General features: G+C 36.2%; 2 protein-coding genes and 1 non-coding gene across 3 annotated transcripts; all 3 read left to right on the forward strand.

The window, feature by feature from the left end:
- The first annotated feature begins 288 nt into the window (after positions 1-288).
- Positions 289-2,374, forward strand: LOC130988179 (protein RGF1 INDUCIBLE TRANSCRIPTION FACTOR 1). Its single transcript, XM_057911960.1, has 4 exons — positions 289-460; positions 566-811; positions 884-1,024; positions 1,631-2,374. The coding sequence occupies exons 1-4, from the start codon at positions 458-460 to the stop codon at positions 1,973-1,975; spliced, it is 735 nt and encodes a 244-aa protein (XP_057767943.1). The 5' UTR covers positions 289-457; the 3' UTR covers positions 1,976-2,374.
- A 13,079-nt stretch (positions 2,375-15,453) lies between these two features.
- On the forward strand, positions 15,454-15,526 carry TRNAR-CCU (transfer RNA arginine (anticodon CCU)). The gene has a single exon. It is a non-coding gene; the product is annotated as a tRNA-Arg (tRNA).
- Positions 15,527-17,009: 1,483 nt separating this feature from the next.
- On the forward strand, positions 17,010-17,348 carry LOC130990395 (uncharacterized). Its single transcript, XM_057914635.1, has one exon. It carries the CDS (start codon positions 17,010-17,012, stop codon positions 17,346-17,348), a length of 339 nt encoding a protein of 112 aa, XP_057770618.1.
- Positions 17,349-17,672: the final 324 nt, after the last annotated feature.

Here is a 17,672-nt window from a genome sequence, read left to right on the forward strand (position 1 = left end):
CATTCTTGACAAAAATCCACATACAATTTCATTCATGAGTTGAGATGTGAGCTAGAGAGACATCTATCACTTAAAATGTATATAGCCGCAATTAAATGTTTTATGAAATATTATTAATTTTGATCCCTAAATGATTTTTGTTCTCTTTATCTCCTCAATTAAGTGTCTACTCCATAATTTGTATGCGTGTGCAAAAAAAAACATATATAAGTGCACACCAATTGATGATGAGTCATGAGCGTAACACTACCATGATATATACACTTTTTTATATACATACGATTTGTTTTATACAAACATGAAATAAAATAAAATAAAATTGCTCCCATCCCATCCCAGAAAAAAGTCCATAAATAACCGCAGCTAGCATACCGTTAAGCCCTCTCTTCCTCGAGCTTACATTCAAACCGCCTTTCCACTGCCCCATCGCCAACTCATCCAAACCACGATCGATATCATGGTATGTATAACCTATTAATCTAGGAAATTCTGGCATATATATATGATCATCATTTCTTTGAATTGTTTGGTTTTTTATCTGAATTGTGTATATGTGCGAAATTAGGGAGCTCAGAAACCTGCATGGTTGGAGGCCCTCTACCTGCAGAAATTCTTCGCGCCGTGCTCAATTCACGACGCCGCAAAGAAGAATGAGAAGAATATTTGCTGTTTGGATTGCTGCACCAGCATCTGCCCCCACTGCGTCCTCTCCCATCGCTCTCACCGCCTTCTGCAGATTCGTCGCTACGTCTATCACGAGGTCGTCCGCTTGGAGGATCTTGAGAAGCTCATGGACTGCTCCAACATCCAGGTAAGACGGAATTCATTTAATTCCATGGAGTTGCTTTATGATTAATGATTTTAATTGTGTTGTAAAATTCAGGCATATACGATCAATGCTTCGAAGGTGCTGTTTATAAAGAAGAGACCTCAAAATAGGCAGTTCAAAGGGTCTGGAAACTACTGCACATCTTGTGACAGGAGCCTCCAAGAGCCTTTCATCCATTGCTCTCTTGGTTGCAAGGTACGCGCCATTCCATTTCTTCATTTCTTTCTTTTTTTAAAAAAAAAATAGTTAAAATCACTAGTTGATTGTGTGATTTATAAGTAGAATTGCATGTTCTTACGATAATTCTCTAGTGTATGTGATACAAATTTTAGTGTTCAAGTACTGAATTTTGAGTTCAGTTTCCATAATTAGCATATGTCGGTGCATTTTGATGGAAGTTGAAAGTAATTAACAAAATTTTGAGTCTAGCTTCCACAATTAGCATAGGTCAGTAGATTTGATGGAAGTTGGAAGTAATTATCTGAATTTTGAGTTCGATCGGTTTTCCCAATTATCATAGCTGAGTAGATTTTGATGGAAGTTGGAAGCTAATTATCTGAATTTTGAAATGATATACTCCCAGTTGTCATAATTCTAGAGGCATGAATTAGGGTGCTTTTGAGGCTAGGGTTTTGACCGCTGTAATTATGAATTTCTCTATGCTGGCATATTTTGACTAGCTAGTTGAGCCACAAGATTACCGTACGTGTTCACAATTTTATATTACACATATTCTTGAAAAAAGGTACCTAATAAATTTGTAATATCTTGATTATAATAATATTTTGGCATGCTAATTAGGTCGAGTTTGTGCTGAAGCACTACTATGACCTATCCCCATTCTTGAGAGTGTGCAAGACTCTCCAACTGAGTCCGGACTTCTTCATCCCTCAAGACATCGGAGACGATGAGACGACGAACGAGACCCCCCGTTCCACGGTGGTAGACAGCAGCGACGAGCCCCTGAGCTCGTCCTCGGCCTCATCGGGGTCCGACAACATGAGCTTCTCGTGCACCGGTTTCGTGAGGAAAAAAAGGAGTGGGCTCTATGTATGTGGGAGATTGGCTAATAAGATAGCCGAAGAGGACATGGCCACTAGCATGAGTAGAAGGAAAGGAGTTCCTCATAGGTCACCTTTGTGTTAGGAGAAAAAAAGAAGAAGAAAACAAACCAATAATAATCATAATTATTAAATTACTTATTTTTTGGGGGAATTCATCAAAGATTAAAAGAATCGTATTGAGTTTCTTGAGACATTTTGGGTTAATTATTAATTAAAACACTTTGTCGGGTGGGTTTGTCTTAATGGCATCACGTGGTTTCCCAGTTCCCAAGTTAGGGTTTTGTACATTTTTGCAAAATTTAATTCTCGAAATAACATTTTTGTATGGTGATTGTATGGAGTCGCTTTGGGTGTTTCTATGCAACGTCTGTTGTCTCAAGACTCGAACCCCAAAAAGAAAAGAAAAAAAAAAGAATCAGACAAATTAGTGAAAGGAATAAAATAGGCATTGGACAATATTATATTCTACCACTTGTTCTTATTTCGTGGATGCTTTTTACTGTTTACCGTATTTTGTGTAATTATGATTCTTCCTTTTGTTTATTTCATTTTAATTTTTTTCATTTTCCGCACATATTTTATTAATTGGCACTAAGCATAAATTTAAAATAATGATTCCTAGCTAGCTTCTCTGAGTTGTTAATAATAAAATAATTCAAATAGCTGCACAATGATATTCAGTTGTAACATAAGTTTCATTTGGGTTTAAAATGAATGGCGCTGCTGCATAATTAAGTTTAGTATTATAATTTAATTTTTCGAGAGCATTTAGTATTATAATTTTGAGCTTATATAAGATTACATTGTGAAACGACATCGCATTGATATTGATAATATGCAACAGTATAGGCCGAAAAAGGAACTTATTGGTCCAACCACAGGCCCAATATGTAAGCCCATATCATATTCTTTTTGGTTAAATATGTATGCGTAGGCGAGAGTCCGATTCAAAGGCCCAAAACCTCAGGATCTGTTACTGTTATCATTGAGATTTGAGACTATTATATAAGTGGTCTGTTTTTTTATTTTGCCTAAGGTACATAGAATATCACGAACGAAAACAGTCATTTATGGTAATTATTAAATTGAGGTTTTTTATAAAAAGAAAAAGAAAAAAGCCTTTGAAAGCACAGTAATGCAGACTAGAGGCACGAGACTCGAAAATGAGCTCGTCAAACAGGAAACAAAGCAAAAAGCGATTTAAAAACCATTCAAAAAATCGTCCACCTCCATTTCGTCCGACCAACGGCCTGTGGCGATATTATTCATAACACGCAAACTAGCACTTCCGCTATGATCAATGACGAAGTCCCTCGGCTTCTGACCCATTTCCTCCGCATTTCTGAGGCGGCTTTTTATGCTATCTTCCTGATTCTGTGGAACGCGCGGACGTTCCATACCTTTTGGAGGACGTCCCCGTCGCTTAGGCGGTGCTTGCTCAACAAGCATTTGCATTCCTTGGCTAACCTGCGCCTCTAACCGACTGATACGACTATCAATATCTTCTGGAGCAGTAGTGTGCGAGTCTTTGCTTTGCCCACCCAAATCACCATCCAGTTTTTTAGCCTGCTGACTAACCAACTCTCCAGCTTGCTTAGAATGGCGAGCTTCATCCAAATCAGCAGAAGCCATAACAATCTCAGTCGGATCCCCAGCCGGCGTCTCCATCTCAATTTCCTCGTCCACCTCGTCCTCATTACCAGTCGTCTTATGAAGCTCCTGATCAACCGAAACCAACACCGCTGCCTCCGGCTCGTATAACGCTATCTCCTCAGAGCCATGATCGTCCACCCTCTTGGAATCCAGAACTGGGTTACTGCCAGCCATCTCATGGCCTTCATTCTGGAAATCATGCTGCTGCACCCCCGTCGCCAAATGGCCAAAACCAGAAGTGTTCTGCTGTTCCCCCGTTGTTTGCACGATTGGGACAACAACCTTCTTGCCCTGCTCCACAATGTGCCATTGTTTATGAGTCACCACACCAGACTGATTGTTAGGAGCAGCCGTCAGATTTTCCTGAAGAGCTACCGGCTCCACACGTCGCTTTTTTCGACATGTTTCTTGAGAATGCCCAGTTATTTTGCAACGACGACAGTAAAGAGGCAAATTTTCAAAGACAAATTCAACATGGAATGATGTATCCTCACCATCAATTAAAAGAGTAGAAGGTAGATTTTGCGACATATCGATTTCCACAAGGATTCTAGCGAATTGTCCGAAGTCACGTCGTGCCGACGCTCCATCGATCTTTAAGGGGTGACCCAAATATCTGCCAATTCCAGAAATAACCTGTGGGTTCCAGTATTCTATCGGCAGATAGTGTATGCGAACCCAAACGTCCGCCAAAGGGGAATTCTCTTTGAAAGGATCAAAATTTCGAGTCCATTCACGGAGTCGGAGGAGCCCTTTTGAGAGCTCCCAAACTGCCTTTCCCTTTGCTGTAGCCTTATCTTCAGCCGTAGTAAATCGGAGAGTGAAAAAACCTTTTCCCAAAGGAATTAGTTGCCAATCAGAGGCTAAACTCCATAATCTCTGAAGTTCCCACTTTAGTTCCAAAGTTGATCTCGGTTTGTCTCCTTTCTGAAGAAACAAACGTCCTGTCAAAGCAAATTCAAAGGCCTTAATCTCCTTAAGATATAGATCCTTCGGTATTTTGAGTGAGAACTGATCGCCCTCCTTAGTAGGCCGCAGATCATGAAAAATGTGAGCAGCCAAATCCTGTATTTTCACCGGCTTCTTGCCAGTAGCCTCGGCATAAGAAACTCTATCGTCATTCTTAGGGGAGATGCTAACGATGTCGGAATAAGTGAGAATCTGGGTGGGTTGGTTATCTGTCAGATTTGATGAATTACCAGTAGATCGCATTCCGATGGCAACCGCGTCGGAATCAGTACCCGACCCCCTGGGAGGCAGACGCATACCATGGGAGAGATCAGGTTAAGTTCGAACATCAAAGTTGGAAGAAACCAGGGGAAGGTTAAGACCCCCCTTGTCTCGACCGATGATCGGCGAACTGGTGGCCATCCGCCGGAAGGGTGAGCCGGCAGGGTGGGGCGGCGCGGTGCAGATGCAGGCGGCGATGCAGGCTCTGGAAAGCACAGCAGCAGCGAACGGGACGTCCGGAGACGACGAGCAATGCCGGGCTTGAGGCAAGTGACGCGGCGGCCCCTCCTTGGCCGACTGCTGCCGGAGTCGCGTGAGGAGAGCAGCAGCAGAAGCGGGCCGGCTAGGTTGCTCCGAGCGCGGCGATGGCTGGCTGACGGTCTGAAACAGCAGCAGCGAATGGAGTGTCAGCGGGAGTGCAGCAGCGAACGGAGTGCAGCAGCGAACGGAGTGCAGACGGGATCAGAGAACAATAGCAGCAACAGCAGCAAAAGTCACGCACGCACGCTCAGCGGGCTCACCGGAACAGCAGCAACGAGCAGCGAACCAGCAGCGAAGCAGGGGCCCGGCGAACAGCAGCAGCGGCCCGGCGTGAACTTTGAAGCTTTCGGTTTCAACGAAGCGTGCCTTTCGGTGGGTCAAAAGTTTCGCTTTCGGTGGGAGAAAAAAATCTCATTTTTGCTTTTTCGTGAAGAAGAGCCCTTGATTTTTCGTATTCGAGAGTCATTTATGGTAATGAATCACTTTGTATAACAAGATATCAACTATCAAGCAATATATAATTATTTGAAGATTTATTTTGACGGTATAGAGAAGCTGACTCTTGGTGTGTATATTTGATAAACATCCATGTGTTAGGTTTGACGTGATCAGTTAATTTTTTTTTTCCACTAGAGCTACACAATCACACACACTTACACTAAAATGTTTTTTTTTTTTCTAAGTGAATTAAACATCCGACTCATTAGTTGAAGATTTAGCATCTTACAAATTGAGTTGTGTCAAAATCGAAAGTTATATTGTATGGTTCTTTTTTCAAGTCCAAAGAGGAAATCTTCGTGAGAACTAAACCAATTTGCCATTATTCATCTTTATATGATTTATAATTATGATAAATAAAAGTATTGCTATTAAGGTGTGTTCTCTTTGGTTGTAAAGTTATCATAAGAAAAGAAGGGATAAAAAAAATATTCACCCTTTGAATCTCTCCTTTCTTTTTCCTCATTTTCTACAAAATAAAATTTGACCCTTATTATTCCTTCCTAGTTCTTAGGAGAGAACATCTATGTGGTAATGCTTCTTTATAAGACAATATATAGTAGATCATATAAAGATTTTTATGGATTAATTCCTAGTCTATATACTAAAAATAGTTTGTATATAAATTTTATAAAATTATCATTCTACATCCTTGTATCTAAATTACATATATAGTTAGCTACATGCACTCTTCAAACGATGATAAATATGCTTAAAAAACCTATATAGCTCACGATAATAATGATTTTATATATATACCCACGGTCCAATTTATATATATACATAAACTTCTAAATATGTTCATATTTATTATTTAATGATGAATTAATGTTCAATTAAATTAAAAAATTAAATAAAAATATATTAATAAATCGGTGAAAAATTCAAAAAAATATTACTCCCTCTGTCCGCCAAAAGTATTCCACAATTACTATATTTGGCGTCCGCAAAAAATATTCCACTTTCCTTTTTAAGTCATGGTCCCACCATCCACTTTTATATTTTATCCTCACAAACACTCTTTATTTACAAAAAATCCACCCCAAATTCAATCTCAACCACATATCTCATAAAGTGGTGGGACCCTTTCTCCACTACATCAACATCATCTCCAATTTTATTAAACTCTGTGCCCAACCAAAGTTGAATACTTTTGGCGGACGGAGGGAGTATCTTTTATATAAACAAATCTATATATTTGAAATATCCAAAAAAGAAAAACAATACTATAAATGAGACGAAGGGCCAAGAGCGAGCTTGATGCGGCGGCTGAGAGCCTGCCGAACAGGGGACGCAAGGCGAGGGCGGGCTGGGCATGGGTCAGTCATTGTCAATAATAAAAAGTTAATCCTTAAATTAAGGATTGATCATAAACCTCTAATTCAAGAAAGTAATGTCGTACACATTATTTGATCTCAAGAAAAGTTTTATTTACGTTGGAGAAAATTCTTATTTGATTTTATGGAAAATATTTTTTACATTCAAGTAAAAGTTTCATAAAACAAAAAAGATTAAAATCTTATTTGTTGTTAAGAAAAGTATTTTCTTTTAAGAAATTTTATTTTGTCTAAAATATTATTGATATTCAAGAAAGTCTCATTTACAAATAAAAAGTCTTAAAATCTAATTTTATATGTATATAAAAAAGTCATCTATGCTCTTCAAAAAAGTTTTAATTGATTTTAAGAACAATATTATTTATATTCAACAAAATAGTATCGTTTACAAATAAAATGTCTTAAAGTATTAAAATATTAAAAAAATATTGATCCATCCGTCTATAAAAAATAGTTCATTTTTGCTATTTTGGATGTCCACAATAATTAGTCTTTTTTCATTTTTGGAAACTATCTATCACATGATCATGAGCTCTATTCCACTCCCAATACAATTAATTTTAATTATAAACACTACTTTCTCTACTCACAATACAATAACTATTTTTATTAAAACTCTTGCCGTCCTTACTAGGACTATTTTTTGTGGACGGATGGAGTATTTGTATTCAAGTAAAGGTCTCATTTACAAATAAAAAGTCTTAAAGTCTTATTCACTATTAAGAAAATTCTTATTTGCTTTTTAACAAAAGTCTTATTTATTTATATTTAAGTAAAGTCTTATTTACGAATAAAAAATTAAATTTTATGAAAAGTATTATTTACGTTCTTTAAGTAATGGCATTTACAAATAAAATGTCTTAAAGTATTATTTGATCTTAGATAAAAGTCTTAATTATTTTATTAAGAAAGTCTTATTGCTGTTAATAAAAATCTTATTTGATTATATAAAAAAACATCATAATTTTTTGTCAAAAAAAAAAGAACACCTCATTTAGAAATTAAACTTTGTATCTTTAGATTTATAAATCAACATTGATGAGGGGTGAAGTACGTATCCCTCTAAGATCATGACATGTGGCTTACCTTATTGAGCATACGATCATAAGAGATTCGTAGTGTTGAGGAACGCTTAACCCCAGATCAGATCAGAGTCGGGTCAAGAATAGCCTGGGTCAGATCAGAGTACACCAGACCAGCATGTACTCGACCAGAGTAAGCCAGAGTCAGAAGAGAAGCCATTGCTGGAAAGGCGATTTTAAGGCAGAGCTGAGAGATAACGCCAGAGGCGAAGATTGACGACAATATCCCGACAAAGAATCTGACACTCATTTTCCTAGATATATTCGCTTAGACCTAGTTAGTTAAGGCGTGCAGCGCGTGTATTAGCGTAAAATTACTGTTTTACCCTTCTTGTAACCTCTATAAATAGGAGCACCCTTGAAATAAAACATACGCTCTCTCTATTTTTCCACTATCGAATTCTCTTTAACTTTATAATATTTTCGTTTAATCATGGGAACACAGGTAGATAATAGAAAACTCTCGATCGTAAATCTGATAGGTTCAATTCTAAATTCACCAAACATCTTATCCATTGAACAACATAGTTTTTATTTATTACTCCATCCGTCTACGAAATGTTGTCATAATTTGTCATTTTGGTCTGTCCATAAAAAAATGTCCTAATATATTTTTAGTAAATTTGTGGGTCCCTTTCTCTACTCAGTAATATATGGGCCTCATTCTTCACTCACTAACTTAATTATTAGTAATTTTTTTTTCACTTTTTATTTATTTATAGATCTTCTCTCCAATAATTAAATAAATAATAATATAAATTTTATTAAAATCAGTGCCACTCTTCTTTAAGATAACATTTCACAGATGAAGGGAGACCACGAAGATAAATTGTAAATTGTAAATCGTTAAAAATTATATAAAGAAAGCATAAAAAATAGCTCCACTGAGCACAAACACAGCATTGTTGCGCTTTTATTAATTATTGTTATTATAGAGTTTGTCTATATACATATGATCATCTGATTCATTATTTCACAAAAATTAATTGCATATATCTAGATCTGTGAGCCTGAAAGAGAAAAGTTTATAAGTATCTGGAGTGTGTGTAATGAGGTGGAAAGAATTTCACACACGAAATATATGGAGAGACTCTTGCAGAGCACGTGCTCGACTAACCCTAGCATGAGCTATGCACGTCCAAAATTCTCCCCCCTTTTCCCCCTTCCTCTGCCCTACCATTACAGATTCCCAATGCCCACTCTTACTACACCTTTGCCTAAAAGTTATCCAAATTATTTAACTTCAATTCTTCACACACCGTATGTTGGTTGACTTAACTTGATGCTTCTGCTGCTGAATGTGGATTGTGGGGTATTATTGCAATGCTCATTTTGAAGCCTAGGGCTTGAATCAAATCTAAAGCGGATTATACCATATTGATGTTGAGATCTGATTATCACATAATGGAATAAATCACTATAAATAGGGGAACGCATTTTCTCCAATCCTCATAAAAAATTCAACTCACATCTAAAAACACTTCACTCGGTCTCTCAAGATGGTGGCGATTGTCAGTCTCGAGAAGATTGGAAACCCTAATTCCGTATTCGGCGAATTTGGGGCCGCTGCTGTTTGCGATTTGTGCATACGTAGAGAAGGAGATGACGACGACGATGATGACGATGATGATACCAAAAAAGTGGCGCCTGCCGCCTAGATGTGTGGTGCCTAAGCTTCATATATATATGTGTATGTGATGAGTGGTTTTCAAGAGAAGAAAATATATATGTGCATATGTAAGTGTTACTACATGTAGAGATGTAGTTATATATGCACACTTGAGAGTAATATTTTGAGAGCACTGTTATACTATATAGTCGCCTAGATATAGTATTAGACGTTGATTTACATCAATAAAACACTTACATATATATTATTACTTTTCTCAAAATTTTGATTAATTTCGAGAATTGTGTTTTATATCATCCATATATATCAGAGTTACTCAGATCATGAAGTATGCTTGCATGTAACCAAGAAAATGAAATACTGTATAGTCAACTTGTCACTCTCATTGTTTAAATGTATTTGATCGATAATTAACCTGCTCAATCTATTTATAGTAATAATTAGGGCATCCGTGTTGATGTTCATTAAAGGGTACATACTCACCACTACTAATTTCTTTGAAATATATATGACGTGCGTAATATATATATAAATATAGGGAATGATTATTCATGTGAAAATTATTTAAGAGTTAATTGTGAAAGTGTCTTTGGCGATGTAACCACAATGGAAGCCCAGCAATGAAGCATATAAATAGGTAATTTTTCTTTTATTTTTTTGATTTGGGGTGGGTGGGGGTTTGAACTCTAGCTTGACCTCGTTGTTTAAAGACAGAAGTTCGCACCGTTTGAATGTCTCCATGGGGACAGGTAATTTTTCTTTTTTATAATTGATTTGTGTTGATTTTAAGAGATTCGCTGTATTCATGTAAGGAAGTTCTTTTTTTTTTTCATAATTCAATACGTACTTCATAATTCAACATCAATTCATTCAATTTAAACTATATATAATATTGACATTGTGATGTAAAACTCTCACTACAAAAAAACGCGAAAATAGCGGCCAAAATTAGCGACGGCGAAGTCGCCGCCGGCAATTACCGACGGCACGGCGGCGGCAAAAACGGCGACCCGCCTTTTGCCTATTACCGGCGCATTACCGACGGCAAAACAACCGCCGCTAATTTAAATATATGTTAATTTAAATACAAATTATTTATTACCGACGGCGTTGCCGTCGCTATTTACCGGCGGCAAGAGGCCGCCGCTAATCACCACCGCCAGTGACATCCGGCGATAGCACCACCGCCGTCCGGCCAAAATTACCGACGGCATTTTTCCGCCGCTAATTACCGACGGCAAATTTCAATTACCGACGGCAAACGCCGTCGGTAATTTTTATTTATTTATTTATTTATTTATTTTTATTTTTATTATTTATCATCTAATAAATTGGTCAAAGATAATAATACAAAAACATGAAAATTAAATATATATTGAAATACAAGTGAAAATTTAAACATTGATTATTACTAATCTAAGATTATTACTAAGAATTCAAGATTCCTAGTAAGAAACTTATAATTATAACTTAAGAATGTTAATTTGATTAGTGATCCACTCATCAATCATCACTAATCTAATATTATTACTAAGCATTCAAGATTATTAGTAAGAAACTTATAATTATAACTTAATAATGTTAATTTGATTAGTGATTCACACATCACTCATCACTAATGTAAGATATTACTTAAGAATTCAAGATTCTTAGTAAGAATCTTATAATTATAACTTAAGAATGTTAATTTGATTAGTGATTCACTCATCAATCATCACTACTCTAATATTATTGCTAAGCATTCAAAATTGTTAGTGAGAAACTTATAATTATAACTTAATATATAATGTTAAATTTGATTAGTGATTTACTCATCACTCATCACTAATCTAAGATTATTACTAAGAATCTAATAAACTTACAATTATAACTTAATAATGTTAATTTCATTAGTGATTTACTCATCACTCATCACTCATCACTAATCTAACATTATTACTAAGAATTCAAGATTCTTAGTAAGAAACTTATAATTATAACTTAAGAATGTTAATTTGATTAGTGATTCACTCATCAATCATCACTAATCTAATATTATTACTAAGCATTCAAGATTATTAGTAAGAAACTTATAATTATAACTTAATAATGTTAATTTGATTAGTGATTCACTCATCAATCAACACTAATCTAATATTATTACTAAGAATTCAAGATTCTTGGTAAAAATCTTATAATTATAACTTAAGAATGTTAATTTGATTAGTGATTCAGTCATCAATCATCACTAATCTAATATTATTACTAAGAATTGAAGATTCTTAGTAAAAATCTTGTAATTATAACTTAAGAATGTTAATTTGATTAGTGATTCACTCATCAATCATCACTAATCTAATATTATTACTAAGAATTCAAGATTCTTAGTAAGTAACTTATAATTATAACTTAAGAATGTTAATTTGATTAGTGATTCACTCATCAATCAACACTAAGGTTATGAATGGTGTATAAACTAGATTGATAAAAAAATAAAAAAAAAAAAAAAAAAAAAATCGAAAATTAATAATAAATTAATTAATAAATATTTTTCCGACATAAAAATAAGAACGAAAACGAGCCCAATCCGTAATTAACAACATTTTTTGTATATCATCTCGACATATTCTAAGGTTATGAATATATTTGATATTGTATATTGAAGTAGACTTTAAATGAATTAATAGATACTATATATATCAATAATACGAGTGTTCTGTACTGGTGACCATTCGAAAAGAACTTCAAGGTTAAGCGTGCTTGACTTAGAGCACAACTAAGATGGGTGACCGACTGGGAAGTTCGTCTAAATTATGCAATACTGTATAAATACCGAAATAAATTGTGGATATACAATAAAATAAATAAATAAATAAAATAAAATAAATAAAATAAATTAAAAAATATTACCTAGGGCAAATGCCGTCGGTAATTACCGACGGTATTTTGCCCTCGGTAATACAATGAACAACTCCGGCGTGTGCGCCACACCACCGTCCGGTGGAAACTACCGACGGTGATCTCGCCGCCGCTAATTACGACGGCATTTGCCGTCGGTAATTTTCCGGCAACTCTCCACCGTTCAACAGCAGTATTTAACGGCGGAAATGCCGGCGGCTTCGCCGCCGTTAATTGCCGGCGGCGGCCGATCGCCGTCGGTAATGGCGTTACCGACGAGCCGGTTAGCGACGGCGATTTGCCGCCGGTAACCTTTATCACCGGCGGCCGTGCCTTATTACCGACGGCAAAATGCCGTCGGTAATCGTACTTTTTTTGTAGTGTCTTGCGTCAAAATATAGTTAACCATTCTCCAATATTTCTCAAAATGCAGTGAACTCTCTTGCCAATTGATTTTGTGTTTGAATGCTAATGAATTAGTTGGTGACTATTTACAAATTCATGTCATGAAATTGTAGTAAATGTGACTACATATTCACGTGAATTTAAAAGCTAAAAATCTGCAAAAAATGTACTATGAATTTATTCCTTTTAATTTGAAAAAAAAAATGAGGTAGGTGGCCGACGGCTACCTCATACCGCCGATCGACTACCTATATTACGAAGTACTCGATTTAATTTATAGCGAACCGTGTATTTTTTTTCTTTTCATAAATAGTGGAATAATATAAGAATTTAAACTATAGTTTAATAATTTTTTAAAAAAGAAACTATCAAATATTCATATATATATGTTTTGACCGCAAATTACACAATACTTTACACTTTTCTTACACACTCGTACTTATATAAGAAAGTATAAGACATTTCACAAAAAATAATGATAACCCATCAACATCCAATGGTATATTTGACCCTTCACTTTAGATCAAAGTTTTAATAAGAGTGAGAAATTTTAGTTACAAGTTATAGATGTGTTAATTACCTATTAACACTACTTTGTTGCCCGCTAATTGTAGTTAATTTTAATCCCAATTCAAAATTAATTTTAAAAATAATTACCCCATAAAAATAATTATAAATCGAGCCCTGAGCTTTGATATCACTGTTGGATTTTCTTGACATCATCTAATGATATGCAACTGAAATAATTATCAAGATTAGCATTTGCAAATTCATAATTAATTACATGTAGAAATAATAACACAACTGTTAGAATAACTTATTTGTTATGTAGCACTTAATCTTTTATAGCAACTCCTGCATTTGAATCCACTATTATGATATTCGTGCAGATCTGGTGCAGGAACAATTTTCGATATACAACACAACCTTCGAAAGCTAAAAAATCTCTGGTTGAATTGTATAATAATGGTCAAAGTGTTTTTTCCCCTGTATTTCTATGACTACACCTATAACAAAAGAAATTTATTTTGTTAATTCTTATAGAAGATTACCGCCTTTTCTACCTTAGGTGAACCAGGCCGACTTTACTTTTGTATCTAATTAATTAATCTAATAATCTAGCTATTTATGAATTAATTAAAGCTTAACAACAATATATCAAATATATCCTATTCTAGTTCATGCATCTTTCAATAAATGAAATAGATAAAATAAAATAAAATTCAACGCTGTCGAGTCTATTATGAGATCAAATACTTGAAAACCTGACTAATTAGCAAGTATCGTGATAGAACGATCGAATGTCTACAAAGCTATGGTAAATTACAAAATGTAGCCAAAACCTACTATATCACAATCAACAAGCATGCATCGATTTTCTAGAGCCAAGCAACAAAGCGCTTCAAATCTCTCAACAAAACGTGCATATATATATTGCCCCTTAAACAAGATAATTGGAATATTTATATAGTTCTTATAATGAATATTATTCCACATTGCATCTAAAAATCAAATGGGCTACGCTCTTTCTTTTTGTGGAACTTGAGCTTGATCCATCTCCAACCCTTGGAGGCCCCCTTCTTGACCTTCTTGGCCGCCACCTTCGTCTTCTCCTTGGCCACCTCCGCCGCGTATTTCAGCCGGTCCGACAACTTCGGCGGCTGCCCCAGCCTCCGAGGCTGCGGCGCGTATGCCACGTCGGCCCACGGGTTATCGTACATTGTGATTCGTTGCTCGCCTATTTTTCAGATCACCTCAAGAAAAGACCGGTGGTTGCGGTCTCTTCCTTGAGAAGATGGCCTTTTTGGGGGGACTTCTAGCTTTTCTAAAAAAAAATTTCTTTCTTTTTTCCTGATTTACTATTGTTTCAAAATATATGTTGGGTTCGGATTCTTGCATTTTGAATTGGAATGTGTCAGCCGTTAGGATTGAAGGTGGCACTTGAATCTTGCATATCCACACAATGATTTACTATACATAGTACTTTTCGTTTTTGTGTAATGTAATTGAGTTGCAAATTGCAATCTTGCTTGAGATCACTTTCAATTCTTTTATTTTCTTTCCTCCTTTTTTGTTTGTGTATAAAAATAGCTAATAAAGAAATTTAAAGGCCGCACCACAGAGGACTCGAACCCAAGACCTTTGGCCTTAATTAGGCATTAACCCCTTACCGTTTGGCCAACACATACACATCTTCTATCTCATTTTTATCTCGATGTGCATAGGTAAATCCTTTAGACATTTTTTAAATAGTTACCTATAAATGTATTAAGTATGCCCAAATTTTGAATTTCAATCAACACTATATTTTTAATCAAAGAATTTAGGTCCAAATTAGAATTTAAAATAACGGCATTTTTTAATTCGAATTTAATTATATTTTTAAATGGAAAAGTGGAATTGGCAATAACGGCATCAGGAAGACCTGTTAGTTTTGTGGGAGATCTGCACTATTTATTAACACAATAGAGATTAAGCCGCGCAAAACATAAGGGCCAAGGGTGTATTTAATTTTTGGTATCAACCATTTAGATGATTTGGTCCTTAGCAGATTAATTATTTTATATTGGTACTATATGTAAAGCAGGCGCCTGTAGCTCAGTGGATAGAGCGTCTGTTTCCTAAGCAGAAAGTCGTAGGTTCGACCCCTACCTGGCGCGATGTTTTCGTATTGTCAAAAAATTGAGTTTTTTTGGTGGTCAAAATAATTTTGGGCTCATTAAAGAAAGTTGCTTTCGTATAATTATGGAAAATTCGAATGTCGAACAAAACTGTTTAGAATGTCGAAAATTCGAATTTCTTTTTTCCATTCTCTCTCTCTCATACATTAGTACAGAAAATACAGAATCCTTTCGTATAATTATGGAAAAAATATTGATCTTAAAATTCAATGGTTATGTGTGATCCCATTCTGCTGGTAATACTTAAAACCACATTTTATAGGGTGTAACGATGCATCTATTTAGCATTTATTTCTCCATATAACTTTGTAAACTGATCACACAATTTCAATTTTCAACTCCTTTTCCTTTTATCATGAAACACAAGTAAAGTAGATATATTGTTTTTTTTTTCATATCTAAGTTGTCAGCATGTTCATGCGAGTTCACCTCTCAAATTAAGCAGAGGCTGCTCTCTGGATGGCCCTTGAAGCTCTCCAGATCTCGTGCCTACTAATCATTGCCTCCATCGTTCAGATACGCCATCCGCTATTCCGGGAAAGAAGTCGACTATCAACCACTCGAGGCCCATAAATCTGCATTCGACAACATCCACTCAGCAAGTAAGTACCTATCGACTATCAACCACAGAGTAGAATGCGGTGGAAACTGATATGCACAAGAACTTGTGTCAGACTGCCTGACAGATCTTTACAATTACCGTCATACGGTATCTGGATGCACTTTGCATTCTAAATACTATAGTATGGATGTATTGATTTGACTTGGGGCTGGGCCCGTTAGACTGTCTGACACAAGATAGGCCCAAGCAACTGAATTCCAATTCAATGGATGAACTTACGAGGTGCTTGAACCATTGCCTTCCAGGGAGTCCCTTCGGATCTAAGAAGCCACAATAAAAGATCTTGCAATGTGTCGATGAAATAAGGGGTCTCCGAAATTCATCGTCCAATCATACGAGTCGAATGATGTGTGATAAATTGGAAAATCCGTAGAAATACAAAGATCGAGAACTTATTACTCCCTTGTTATTTGAGTTGAAAAAATATTGAAGCTGAATTAGGAAAAATAATCTGATTGAAGTTGAAGATCATCTCGATACGAGTTTGTGGGCAAAAACAGATCGAAAATCAGACCACGGATGAGGGAGAACAGCCTGAAATAAAAACATTTGCACGCGGTCTGACGCCTAGGCCGTGCGTTTCGCCGGATTTAGCGAGCAGCCATGTGCCTTTGATGCCCGGGGCCGCGTGTTTGCTCTATATTTGATGGATTTTATGCCCGAATCGATTTTCACTTGAATTCTTTAGTATCTGACACTCTGACCTATATACACCCCCTAAAAGCTTCAAGAAATAGTATCTAGCCTTTATTTTATGATCTTTTGCATTGTAGAGCTTAAGAGATGAGATGAGAAGAGAAGAGAAGTGAAAATATGTGGAGTCAAAGTAATATCTTCCCAATGTGGTTCGCGAACCTCCACGGAATATCTATCACAGATAGGCTTACGGCGGTATCTGAATCTCTATCTATATGGGCCTCACATGCACGTCGCAATGCCCATCGCACAAAGAATAAGCTGCAAAACCAGATATCGGCTCTTCAAGGGAGAAGCGATTCTTTCTCTATTTCTAAGATGAGTCAGGTGAGGAAAGAACTAGCTGAAGTACTACTCCGTGAGGAAGCTCATTTGAGGCAAAGAGCCAAACAGCACTGGCTAAAAGATGGCGATAGCAATACTCGGTTTTTTCATGCGATGGCGTCCTCCCGGAAAAAGAAAAATTCGATAGCTCAACTCTAGAAAGATGATGGCAGCTGGACGAACACTGTGGATGAACTTTATGCTGTGGTGCGTCTCTATTTTGAGAGGTTGTTTGATGACTCTACCAGTTCCATTGATTTTCATCATGCTCTTGATCGACTTCAGCCGTGTGTGGATACCAACCTAAATGAAGATCTTGTTAGACCTTTTCAACGGGAGGAATTTGTCACTGCTATCTCTCAAATGCATCCTGACAAATCGCCGGGACCGGATGGGTTTAATCCCAAATTTTTTTCAGAAGTTTTGGGGTGTAATAGGCGACGATATCTTTGATAGCTGTGTTAAATGGCTGGATGAGGAGTC

The sequence above is a fragment of the Salvia miltiorrhiza genome, chromosome 6 (genome assembly GCF_028751815.1).
Source record: "Salvia miltiorrhiza cultivar Shanhuang (shh) chromosome 6, IMPLAD_Smil_shh, whole genome shotgun sequence".
Lineage (NCBI taxonomy): Eukaryota > Viridiplantae > Streptophyta > Magnoliopsida > Lamiales > Lamiaceae > Salvia > Salvia miltiorrhiza.